The sequence below is a fragment of the Nyctereutes procyonoides genome, unplaced genomic scaffold (assembly GCF_905146905.1).
Source record: "Nyctereutes procyonoides isolate TBG_1078 unplaced genomic scaffold, NYPRO_anot_genome, whole genome shotgun sequence".
In the NCBI taxonomy this organism is placed as follows: domain Eukaryota; kingdom Metazoa; phylum Chordata; class Mammalia; order Carnivora; family Canidae; genus Nyctereutes; species Nyctereutes procyonoides.
This window is the reverse complement of record NW_026575047.1, coordinates 52,109,323-52,122,529: the sequence shown is the minus strand read 5'-3', so window position 1 is coordinate 52,122,529 and position 13,207 is coordinate 52,109,323. Positions and strand designations below refer to the sequence as shown.

Below are 13,207 nucleotides of genomic sequence, written 5' to 3'. Positions count from 1 at the left end.
AGCCCTGCAGCCCCTGCTGGACTTGGTGCCCAGACCAGCAAAAGGCAGTGGGGAGGTGGAAGCTGACAGAGTGGCTGCCTCTGCCCGTGGAAGCTGCTGTGGGGCTGCCTGCACAGAGGCAGCTGTAGGCAAGGTTAGCGGGGCTCCCCTTGCACCCCGACAGTGAGTGGGCCTGGCTGGGACAGAGCCCGTGCTGTTACTCCACACTCTACAGACAGAGGCTGTGACATCATCCTCAAGAGAATCGGTTTATTTTCAGATAAAAGGAACCACATTTGCCCGCATATCCCAGCGAATGTTAAGTCTGATTCTTATAACTTAATTTTACAAAAAGGTCAAAACTACTTAAGTATGACCTCATGTTCACACCACCATTCTGGGTTCAGCAGCCTCAAATGATTATTCTTGGTAGCGACATGGTACATGTGCATGTGTGTGTGTGCATAATTTATAAAAACTGTTGCTGTCGTACCCACAAATCCCCCGTTAACAAGTTTGAATTCTATGCTTTGCTGTTCATGTGTGTAGTCAATGTTTAGCAAATACATAATTTGGTATAAGCCCCATATGATGTGATTTCACAACCGGGGCCTAACCACTGAGCTATTACTTAATTTGCTAAAGTGATAAACAAGATTATTATGTGCAAACAAACAGGGCTTGTGCTCCAGCTGCATCCAAGTTTATTTCATAAAGCTATAAACACATGGCCCTTTCTTAAGTCTTGCTGATTGAGTTCCCCCTGCCTTTTGTCGGCAGGAGAAGAATATAGAGGCTGAGTGGGTGCTCTGGGCACTGTGCTAGCTCTTGGCTTTCCAGCTGTGTCACTTAAAGGAACTCATTCATTCCCCGGATTGGGCAGTGCTCCTCCCCGAGGGTCCTTCTGAGGGCTTCTCACACAGAGACTTTCCTGAGCGGGAGACATCTGATCTTGGCTTGCCCAAGCGGGGGCCCTGGGCCCCGGGGACCCAGGGGCTTGTGAAATGTGCTGAAAGCCTGGAGGCCACTGGGGGAAGGGGCAGAGGTCGCAGCCCCCTCCCACCCTGCCCTGAACTGCTCCCCAGCTGAGAGCCTCTAGTGTAATTCCATCCCAGAGCTGGGTAGGAAAATGGGCAGGCCCACTATGCCATGAGGGCCCAACCCCACCTTGTGTGACCCAGTCAGGAGCGGGATCCCCCTCCCCTGCTCCTGGAAGTGGATAGAGGAGGCAGGGGGAGTTTCCCCCAGCCAGGCCCTACCATCTTCTCTTGGGTTGTAAAACCAGCAATGGGAGAATGGAGGTAGGCAGCTAACTCTGCCCTGGGGAACCGGGGAACCCCCAAACCACCACCAGGGTGGTAACTTTTCAGCACTTCTAGCAGCAAGTGGCTCACGGGAGAACCCAGTCTGTCTTCTGAATCCTTCAGTGGGTGGTGGGCTGCAGCAGAGGGGTCAAGCCGCTGGCCCCGGGGCAGCCAGGTCTGGAAGACCGTCATTCCATAGGAATTACCTTCTCTTCCGCATGCAAGCCTCCAGCCGGCCCAGCTCCTCATACGACTGGTAGAAAACATCAAACTCCCTGGTGCCCCAGCCCCTCCAGACAGCCAGGCACCACTCCGTGTTTTCGTTCTCAAAGCCGCACACAACTGTGTCCTTTGCAACTACTGCCGCATCCATAAGCACCCTACAGAGAGAGGGGAGGTCTGAGAAAACCTCCAGGGGTCCCCACTTGGTCAGAGCCAGTCTGGGGGTATCTGTACATCCCAGCCTGGCAGCAGTGATGTGCTCGGATGCCTGCTTCCCCGGTGGTCCAGCCCGCAGGCAGAGGCTTCCTAACAGAAGAGCCTAGCGCATCACTTGGTGTCCTTGGGGATTGCCTGTAAGGGACTCACCCCATGAAAGGCCACAGATGCAACGAGAACAGGTGGCCTCTGTCACTGGACCCAGACCTCCATGTGTCCAGAAAGCACCATCGATGCTGCTTGTCAATGGCCCATAATGGATTTGAAGCACTGACTTTGTTCCCTTGACATCAGCTCAGGCCTGGTTCTTCTCCCACGCTAAATTCCCAGTGCAGGAAATGCATGATGGTATATCAGAGAGAAAACCTGTGCCAACATGTCCTAACTATAGGCATGTGTTTTTTGAGGCTGTGGATGGTTTTGCTGATCTGTGCACACACCGCAGGTTTCCTGCTGGGCCTCAGCCGGACAGGGTAGCCCACGTCCCAGCCCTCACTGCCGTGCGCTGTGGCCAGCACGCAAACCAGTACGAGCAGGGCCTCTAGCCTCCTCGGGGCCTTGCACACTGCGGGCACTCATTAGCTTTGCGCTGAGGGAATCAGTGTCTCAGATACATTGCAAAAAGCTGGAGGGATCGGGCTATGGCCCTCCTATCAGCTGGCCGCCTGGGCTGATTTCTTCCTACAGAGAGTGTGTCTGGTTCCTGGTAAACCTGCCTTGGGGCTGCTGAATAGGAAAAACACCGTTAGTGAAAATTTTAGGGACACTAACGATGGGTGATCTGAGGTCAACAGGCCTGGGGCTCTACAGAGTCGCCTGCTCCCCAAGAAGCCCCACCTGTGATCTGATAACTACCTCAGCCCACAAAATCAGCTGGGGCTCAGTAGAAAAAAAACAAAACAAAATCCAGCTCCTGTTTCTGGAATTACTGGCAGAGCAGGGTCAATGGATCTGGTGACTCCTTGAGAATGCTCAATGCTTTTGGGCAAGAGAGGGGACCTGCCATAGATGTTTCTACTCTCATTGTCGTCCTGGTCTGGGGCAAATAGGCCGAATGGGATTTCTCCATAAAGGAGGTTTGTAGTATGAGGCTCAGCAGACAAAGTGAGGTCAATGGATACTGCTGTGGATACTGCTGGCTGCCAAGGGACTCTGGGAACCAGGCGGTGCTGGCCTCCCATGTTCGTGGCCATGCACACTGCATCCAGATAGGCTGTCTTGCTCCAGAATGACCCTCACAGTGGAGTCTGGCCTGCCTCCTGGCAGGACCCCCTAGAAGATGGGTATGGAGCCATGGCTGAGACTGGGCTTGGGTATGGTGAGGGGTGGTGCATGCTAGGTCTGTGGCTCTTCTAGGTGCTATATGGGCAGGTGGAGCACCCCAGGAAGGGCCCTCCTGCTTGCTGGGAAGTCCAGTGAATCACCTGGATCCCTGTTTCCATTGCAGTTGAACTCTAGCCCTGGAGACATATATCCCAGGCAGGACACTTGGTTCATAGGTGCACTGGGTACCCCAGAAATAGCCAGCCCTGGCCAGTGGCTAATGCTCGGTTCAGCTGGTACCTGCTGGGCCCCCGAGGAGCTGCCTGGAGGACCCCATCTTGTTCCTGCTCTGCCTTATGGCCACATCAGTGGATGTGGAGGACAGAAGGGCGAGAGGCCACTGTGTGGGGGCGTGGCAGAGGGGCCTTGATGCCCCACACCATAGCCCCGGGCCTACAGGAGGTGTCCTGAGACTTACCCACGTGGAGTCAGCTCACGGGCTTTTAAGACAGCAATGACTCGGCCCCGCTGGCCGCTGGCGTCCTTCTCCAGGCCGATGACAATAACATCGCCGCCGCGCCTGCGAAACCAAAACGGAGAAGGGGAAGTGTTTTGTCCCGGACTGCGCTCTCCAGGGGGAAATGGAGCTGGCGGGCACAGAGGCAGGGCAACCAACTCGCCGTCTCTGCGACTGGATTGAGTTACTGGGAGGGCGCCGCAGCCGGGCCCAGGAGGCCTTTCCCAGCGGGAAACCGAACCTCCGCTGACCACGGCTCTGCCTCAAGGGCCTGGTCAGCTCCCCGGGGGGCAGATGAGCCAAGTGCCACCGTTCTCAGGTTTGACAGCATCTGCCAGCTCCCGTGGCCTGGCCAGGAGCGCACCCCCCTCCCGGGAACCCTACCTGGGGACCCAGATGACGTCCTTCACGGCCAGGATCCTCACCGCCTGCAGGTGCTGGCTGAAAGCCTCCCCGTCCACGGGCGTCAGGTCGTGCTCGGACCTGTCGGAGCCCACCGTGGGCTCGTGCAGCCTGTCAGAGTCCTCGCAGTCGGTGGAGAAAGGCACGCTGGAAGAGCTTGCCGGGGAGCAGGGCAGGCTAGAGGAGGACGCGGGGGCCCGGTGCGGGGAGGAGGAGGAGTAGGAAGACATGGAGCAGTAGTCGGTCAGTGAGTCCTGGTGGGTCAGGATCTGCGTGCCCAGCTCCTCGCTATACATGATGCTCACGTCTGCGATGGAGTCCCCCTCAGGTTCTTTGGGGCTGGCCGTGTGGCGGCCCGGGGACTCCGGACCCAAGGGGCACACGGGAAACATGTCTCTGAGCGGGCTGGGGTCCCCACAGAAGTACCGGGCGCACAGCTGGTAGGTGGCTGCGTGGTACATCACCAACAAGTTGGCCCTGTTGTCCAGACACCAGACGACCTCCTCCCCCCTGCACTCAGAGCTGCACACGAGCGAGGTGACCACCGAAGGGGCCAGGTAGGGCTCCAGCCTCCTGCTGATCTCCAGGGCTGCACAGTCGATGACCAGCAGGCCTGGCCCATTGCTGTACCAGACCTCAGACCCGCTGTTGACCACCTCCATGGCCTTCACGGGGTAGGGGTTCTGTCGCATGTCTTCATCTGGGATGCTGAACTTGGACCTGTTGGCCGTGTGTGAACACAGGTAGGAGCAGCTGTTGTCTGGGACACCGCGCACCACGGCAAACACTGCCACAAGCCCGTCATCTAGGCCTGCCAGAACCAGGTAGGAATTCTGCAAGCAGAAGATGGGACTGCCTGTTGGTTCCACGCAGGCCAAGAGAGAAGCAGAGTGGGCCCAAGGCTCATCTCTGCATCCACCCAAGCATGCCCAGAGAAGCAATGTTCCCCAAAAGGCAGGGGCTGCCAGCAGGACCTCCTGGGCATGCTCCCAAAGGAGGTGTAACTCAAGCCCGGAAGAGCCATGCCCACCCTTCCTGCTGTAAGCAGGAGAAGAGCAAGCCTGGGAAAAGCGTGGCTCACAGCCCCTGGCAGGGAGCATATGTGGCCTGCACTACACGACCTGCCTTCGCTCAGGCTGGGTTCCTGCAGCGTGAGCAGGAGGGGCCTGCCTTCTCCTTCGGGTCACAAGGGCCTCCTTCAGAGACGGGATGTGGTTCTGCTTGTTAACGATGTGACAGCAGGCTCTGCGTGCTTGCCACTGCCGCCTGGGCACTGGCCTGCCATAGGAAGGGCTGAGTCTCATCCATCTCTGTGACTCCACCTGGTTTTCTGCACTAGCAGATGATAGGTGCCTGCTGAACCTATTCTTGAAGAAATAGCTTCCAACCGAACCTTCTCATGGAGGCGCTTCTTGGACATTGTGCCTACACTCCCCACTTCCACACCTATTCTGAAATGCCTCACTGGCAGTGCTAAGGTCCTGGGGTTGCTCTCCACCCCTGCAGTGAAGCATTTTTTTTTTTTTTTAATGTGATCTTTTGTAGCCACCAAGGTCAGCAGGCAGAGGCCAAAGTTGCAGGGACAGGGCTGATTGATGCCCCTGTGCCCCGCCCCAGGGTCTCCCTGGAGCATCTCTGCAGAGCTGGGAACAGAGGGCAGTGTCACACCCTGGATGCCTGCCTAGGGCTGAGGTGGGATGGGCAGAGTTCAGGAGAACAAAGCTGAAGCCACGACAGAGACAGAGCGGGGACCCAGGCTTTGTGCCAGAGCGAGTGAGCAGCAGAAAGCCCCCTTTCTGGAACCTGGAGCTACTTGGGAACTCAGGCAGCCAAGGGAACAAGCAAACCAGCTTCTAGCTCAGCAGCAAGGCCAATAAGCCCAAAGAACATTTATCAAAATCCATTTTCAGAATTGTAGGCAAGAAAGCAGCCAAAGCAAACAGGAGCAGAGTCTCTATCTGAATCCCGGCTCCGGGCCCCAGTCAGGGCGGTGAGCCCCACGGCCCAGCTGGGTGTGAACGTGCGCGTGCAAGAATGTAGGGGCCTGCTGTCATGACCACGGGGCAGCACGGCCTCCGAGGGGCAGGCGCCCTGACAGGGAGGCTCCACACAGAGCCGGCTTTATTCCCTCTGGTCATGAGGCTGGTGGTGCCCTGGCTCGGGGGCTCTGGCCAGCAGTGGCCTTAAGTAACGCTTTGTGTCATGTTCTCCTGGGCTCTGGGGCAGACCGGGTCCTGAGCTGCCTAGCCTCGCCCATGGGGCACACTCATAAATAACCCTAGGGTTGATTTCAGACCTTCTTCTTTTTTTCTTTTTGTTTTAAAGAAATAAACTGAAGTAAGGTGAAGAGCATATATATTTCATGACTGTCAGGAAGTAATAATAATGGTCACATTTACCCAAGTGTGTGGGTCCAGGGCTCTGGGTATGTCATGCACAGAAGGAAAGAACCTTCTTCTACCTCTTCTTATCCTCATTTTACAGATGAGAAAACTGAAATTGGATGATGACAGCTAACATGTTTTAACCAAACATCACCTTGAGCATTTACTAGGAGCGGAGGGGTGGGGATGGGGGATGAGGATAAGCAAAGTGGGAGGGCTGAGACAAAGGCAGAAGAGCAGTGCCTGGACTCGGAGGCCAGAGAAGCCTGAGAGCACCACTGAAGGGCTGGGGCCAGGCTGGGGCAGCTTCTCAGAGCAGGCTTGATGGTCCTTGACCCTGAGAACGGAGTGAAACGTAGTCTGGCAGGGGTGTGTGGGGTGGGGCCATTCCTAGCTGGAAGGGTCCCCTCAGAGTGCGGTGCTGGATGGGACGGGGAGCGAGGAGCCAGCTGGGGGAGCTTGCCGGGCCTGCAGAGGTGCCCAGTCCCATCGGAGGAGTGGTGGAGCTGCCTGAGCCCTGGGCTGTGGAGATTTATCACTTGGGGTTCCATTTCAGAGAGGCGGGGGATGGAAGGTAGAGGAAATGGACCAAGAGGCGACCCAGGTCTCAGGCTGACAGTGGGCGCTCCAGAGGGGGGTGGGCAGGGCTGCCCGCACTCTGGAGAACCACTGCTACCCAAAGGGGAAGGGCACATGTACAATGGCTCTTTATACCATTTGTACCAAAAAGGGGCCTCACTCGAATTGGGGCCGTGGCATTTGCAGGTGCAATGCAAGCTTTCCACTCGGCTCATAGTTTTGCTTTGCTAGTGACACAGGTTCTTGAAAAGGCACAAATGATGGCCTGTCTCTCTAAGGCTGAGTGTGACCTGATCTGGGCTTGGTGGTCCAAGAGGCCATGGCTTTGCTCCCACTCCTCATACCCCCTCCCCCTAAGCTGAGGTGGGGGGGCCACCCCAACGGAAAAGGAAGGGAGTCACAGACCTGGGCATCCACCTTTTCCCTTACCTCACCTTTTTAATAATAGGCACGGCCAACAAGCAGGTGACAACAGCTGGGGTGTCCAAAGCCCGTTGGGGTGTGTTTAAGGGGCACATGCCCTTGAGGCTGTAGATGTAGATCTTCTGGTCCTGTAGAAGCAGACAAGCCAACATGAGACCTAGGTTGGAATATATCTGCCAATTTTGTCTTAGGGTCCCTTCTACCTCAGGAATCCCTTTGTGCCTTAGAAAGCAACATGTGTTGAGGGTTTTCAGGTTGGTTGGTTGCATATTCCTATTCTTTGTAGAAATGTTGAGAACTACAGAAGAGTTGAAAGAAGAAACATAAAATCATTCATATCCCATTTCTTGGAGAAAACCTCCATGGGGACTTGGGGCCCAGACTCCTTTCCCCTGGGTATTTGTGGGTGTGTCCTCATTCCTGGCAAAAGTGGGACCACCGACTGTGCTGTTTCCTCGGTTTTCTCGTGACACTGCATGGTGGGTAGAGGGGAAGCCCTGTCCTGCCTGGCCTGCAAGGGAACTGTATTTGAGCACCTCCGTGCTGCCCATTGCTCAGGGGTGCCACAACCTGGCTAATCTGCCGTCAGATGCTCAATCCGGTTCCAAGTTTTCGCTACTGGGAATTACGCAGGGGTGAGCAGTCTTACAGACCTCCTCTGTGGGTCTTGGCTGGCTGCACCAATCTCCCCCACCTTGCCCCGCTCCACCCCATGGTACCTGTAGCTTCAGAGCATTACTGATTGGGGCATTCCTCTCTGGATTTCTCAGAAGACAGCGCCTTGGGCCTTCTGCTGATTTCCTTGACCTGAAGGCAAAATGCCTTCAGAGCTGAGTGCATTCCCTGGGGAGACCTGGCAGTGTTATAAGAAACCCAGTGTACTGGGGTTCTCCTTCTGCTGGGATCCTGCACCTGATATTTCTCTCAGATGGGTCCCAGTCACCCACCAGGGATAAGGCAAGGTGGTTGCCCTTGGTGACACGCTGCTGCTTCACAGGGCTGCTGGCACTGCTTTGGGGGTCTCGCACATGTAGGCTGGGGCTATCTGACTTTCCAGTGTGCCTGGGCATCCTATATTCTTATTTGCTAGATCTGGGCCCCTGTGCGGGCTGCGTTGCCCACCTCGCTGGGAGCCCTGCATGGAGGCGGTTACCTCGGTAGCCGTCCACAGAGAGTTCTGGACCTTGAGCTGGCAGCTTAGCTTCATCCCTGCACAGCTCATCCTCTGCACCTCCATAAGGCCTTTCTCTGTGTTCACCACGGTGTAGTTCCTAGAGCCGGTGACAATGGTACAGTCAGTGCACGGTGGCCAGGGGCTGCCTCCCTTATCTCGGCTTGGCCCGAGTGGCCTTGGAGGGGGAGGGGGATGCGAGCTGCGGGCCTCAACCACCCCCTTGAACCCAAGGTCGAATCCTTCCACGATCTGCGAGCATCCAGAGCCATGCACGATGCTTGGGTGCAGGTGCATTCTGCCTCCTTGGTAGCGATTGAACCTCTGGGGGACACAGGGCCATTCCCAGTGGGAGGAAAGACTCTCTTCTGCCTGTGACATTACAGGGTTCAAGAGATGGCCTCCCCAGTGTGAAGAAGGGGCACCGGGGGCCACACCTCTACCAGAGCCACTCGCCCTTCCCACTGGCCATGTTTGTCTCACCCCAGAACAAGGGAGCCCCTCAGTCTCAGAGTAGACAAAGTCCAGACTAAATATAGGTGGGTGAGGGACACCTGGGGGGCTCAGCGGATGAGCATCTGTCTTTGGCCCAGGGTGTGATCCCAGGGTCCTGGGGTCGAGTTCCACACTGGGCTCCCTGCAGGGAGCCTGCTTCTTCCTCTGCCTGTGTCTGTCTCTCTCTCTGTGTCTCTCATGAATAAACAAATGAAATCTTAAAAAAAAAGATAGATGGGTAAATTTCAGAGTAGGCTGGAGTCCTCAGAACATGCCCCCCAACATGAATGCTCTGAAAACTAATAAGCTGTTATTTATGGGCGCCACTGTTCACTCACAGGGCCTGGCTGCCCCCTAATATTTCTGTCTCCTCACCGTACTCCATGGGCATCTAGTGTGCTGTCTGAGGCAGAGACTGAGCTTATGTACCTGGGTCACACACATCTTTTGCCCACACTTCCACTGGTCTTTATGTCTCTCAGTCTGATGACTGGCTCTCCCCTCCCACTTCTCTTTTTTCTCTGGCAGGTTATGTGCTAAGGATTCTGGGAAGTGTCTCCACAGCCCTGGGGTGTCACCTGCCTTATCCCCCTGCCCCCTGTCTCAAGTCTTGATCACATTTTTAAATTTATTTTTGATCACATTTTTAAAAAATTTTTATTTACTTATGATAGTCACAGAGAGAGAGAGAGGCAGAGACACAGGCAGAGGGAGAAGCAGGCTCCATGCACCTGGTGCCCGATGTGGGATTCAATCCCGGGTCTCCAGGATCGCGCCCTGGGCCAAAGGCAGGCGCCAAACCGCTGCGCCACCCAGGGATCCCTTGATCACATTTTTAAAAAAAGGTTTTATTTATTTATTCATGAGAGACACAGAGAGAGCAGAGACACAGAGGGGAAGCAGGCTTCCTGCAGGGAGCCTGATGTGGGACTCGATCCCAGGATCACGTCCTGGGCTGAAGGTGGATGCTCAACCACTGAGCCACCCAGGCGTCCCAAGTCTTGATTACATTTTGTTCGATTTTTTTTTTAAGGCAAGGACATTTCCTCACTGTGCACTTGCATTTCTATTGGGAATGTCCAGTTCTCACTCCTTTTGTGATCATTGACAATCACTGCCTTATATCTATTATTTCAGTAGAGATTGCAAAGGGCCAACATTCTATTTCTGGCACTCCTTCTTCAATTATTAGCTTCATTTATTCTAGAAAGAGAAACTTCCTCCTTTTATCTCTTTTGCTACCCTGGGGTACAGTTCACATAGGAAAGGTAGAATAAAATCTTGATTCTTTCTGTATATACTAATTTCCAAAATAACGTGTTGGTTCACTAGGAGCCTCCAGGGGTGATCAATGAAGGGTTTTTGTTTGTTTTTAAGGTTGTATTTATTTATTTAGAGAGCATGAGCAGGGGGAGGGGCAGAGGGAGAGGGAGAGAGACTCAGGTCGACCCCCTGCAGAACATGGAGCCCAATGCAAGGCTCTATCTCATGACCCCTGGATCATGACCCGAACCAAAATTAAGAGTCGGACACTTAATCGACTGAGCCACCCAGGTGCCTCAGTTTGTTTTTATTAAGTAGCATTAGAAACTCATGAATTTAAACAATTTGGCATGTCTCAATTCACTGCAATTCTTCTTACTAATGGCCAACTGTCCTATCTTTGGCCAGGACAAACCTCTTTGGATTGACTCCTCAATCTCTTTATTCTACTCTCATGAGGGTCTGATGGCATCCTTGATCTGATGTGTCAGATGCTCCCGGCCATCTCCCTGTCCCTGACCTGGAGTCAGTCACTTCTTAAATAAGCCCTGATTCCCTATGGCACTTAGAGATCACCATTTGGGTCCCAGAGGTCATCATTGGTGGTTGGTCATTATTGTTAGACCTTTTCAATGGGCAGGGCTAGGAAACATGAGTTTATTTTTCTTTTTTTTTTTTTTTTTTTTTTAAAGAATTTTTTTTTAAATTTATTTATTTATGATAGTCACAGAGAGAGAGAGAGAGGCAGAGACAGAGGCAGAGGGAGAAGCAGGCTCCATGCACCGGGAGCCCGACGTGGGATTCGATCCCGGATCTCCAGGATCGCGCCCTGGGCCAAAGGCAGGCGCGAAACCGCTGCGCCACCCAGGGATCCCGAGTTTATTTTTCTTAAAGATAAAATCCATCATGAGTCCCAAAATTTATAATCAGAATGACAGGTTTTTAAATTTAACCTATCTTTCATACTTTGCATGCTGAATATCACAATGTGCAATGCTTGATACCGTTATGCTTGCTCATTCACTTTACCCTGCAATTAAAGCAATGCTTTAAAATAACAACAGTGCCGCCAGTGATGTAATTACTGAAAACGTTTACATTTACTTATATAAATATAAATAAAAATAACTAAATATACACATACAACTATATGTAGTTTTTTAGGGCATGGTTTCTTAGACCATGTCTTATGTCAGAGCACTCAGTCCCACTGCCATAAAATGTGGTGCCAAGGTCACCTGGATGACCTAGAGAAAATGGTAAAGTTCCTTCCACTTATCTCATTGTGTCTCAAGCTTCACTTTATCTAAGCCTTATTAGATTTTTGCACCTGCAAATGTTTGCCACAAGGCTTACTGGAAGACTACTTAGGTCATGAAATGCTCTCGTTGACTCTGAAGATGTCCCCCTAGGGGGATGGGAAAGACCTTACACCTTGGCCAGGATGGAAGGATCCTACACCAGATGGTGGCTTTTTGGAGCTTGCTCAGTCTAACTTTTCAATACCTTGGCATCTTGGTCCTGTGACTTCCTGTTTGCTTCCCAGTTTGCTTATCCCCATTTTATTCCAGGTACCCTCTCCCAAAGTTGCACATCAGATCTCATCTTTACAAATATTTGTGCCCCTCCCATCCACTCAGGGTCAAGTAACTATTTTCTGACCACTACCTCCTACTTTTTCAGACCATTCCACTTATTACCATAACTCATCACAGGGTTTTTGGTTTTGTTTACATTCTGCCAGGACCTAGGATTTCTGGTACTTTCTATTGTTCCTCATCCATTTTATGGCCCCACACAGTTTCCATAATCCATCTTTATCATGACCCTCTTGAAAATACCCCCACCTTCCATGCCCTTCTCTTCCTCCTGGCAAAACCCCAGCTCTGCTTAAAATCAACTGTTTCCTATCTTGCAACCCGGGGCCAGCAGTACATGTTGGGGCACATAACCTTGTGGACAAGCCTCATTTCCAACAGTGGCCACCAACTTCCAGTGGGCTTCAGTGCTGTCCTGCAACCACCCTGATCTCATGAATTGGTGCTCAAGTCACATGTCATCTTTTTCTCCTCGAATATTCAAAACCTGTCTCCGTGCTTTCATCCTTCCTGCCACTTCACTGAGAGAAAGATGTGACTAGAATGCAAGGCCCACAAATTCTTATTTAAGGGCACCTTAAATGCTTGTCTCTGGGTCACTATCTGGCAAGTCCACCCCAGTACCTGCCCCTCTCTCCGACCCCTCAGATCATTTACTTCTTCTGCCATCAAGCTGCAAATAGCTCCCATCTTAAGACAAAGTCCTCCCAGGATGGGAAAATTATTACAACTAATCAATGACTTCAGTAAAGTTTCAGGGTATAAAATTAATATACAGGAATCTGTTGTGTTTCTACACACTAATAATAAACCAGCAAAAAGAAATATTAAGAATTAAGAAAAAGATTCCATTCACAGTTGCACCAAAAGGAATAAAATATCCAGGAATATGGTTAATCAAGGAGGTGAAAGACCTGTACTCTGAAGACATGGATAAAACAAATTGAAGATGACACTAAATAAATGGGCACATGTCTATGGACTGGTAGAATCAATACTGTTCCAGTGTCCATACTACCTAAAGCAATTTACAGATTCAAAGCAATCTCTATCAAAATAGCATCAGTATTTTTCATAGAATTACAACAAATAATCTTAAAATTCATATGGAGACACAAAAGGTCCCAAATAGCCAAAGAAATCTTGAGACAGAAGAATAAAGCTGGAGGTATCACAATCTCTGATTTTGAACTATACTATAAAGTTGTGGGGGTGCCTGGGTGGCTCAGCGGTTGAGCGCTTCTCTTTGGCCCAGGGTGTGATCCTGGAGTCCCAGGTTCAAGTCCCAAATTGAGCTCCCTGCATGGAGCCTGCTTCTCCCTCTGCCTGTGTCTCTGCCTCTCTCTCTCTCTCTCATGAATAAATAAATAAAATCTTTAAAAAAAGCTGTT

General features: G+C 52.2%; 1 protein-coding gene across 3 annotated transcripts in view; it reads right to left on the bottom strand.

Moving 5' to 3' along the window:
- Positions 1-234: 234 nt before the first annotated feature.
- LRRK1 (leucine rich repeat kinase 1) overlaps positions 235-13,207 on the bottom strand; it is a 119,026-nt gene continuing 106,053 nt past the window's right edge. For all 3 annotated transcript variants that reach the window (XM_055326460.1, XM_055326462.1, XM_055326463.1), the window contains 5 exons: positions 8,443-8,560; positions 7,301-7,417; positions 3,886-4,736; positions 3,463-3,564; positions 235-1,663 (listed from right to left, as the gene is read on the bottom strand). In XM_055326460.1, coding sequence (XP_055182435.1) covers positions 1,486-1,663; positions 3,463-3,564; positions 3,886-4,736; positions 7,301-7,417; positions 8,443-8,560 — 1,366 coding nt within the window. In that variant the 3' untranslated portion in view covers positions 235-1,485. The remainder of the gene's footprint in view (positions 1,664-3,462; positions 3,565-3,885; positions 4,737-7,300; positions 7,418-8,442; positions 8,561-13,207) is intronic.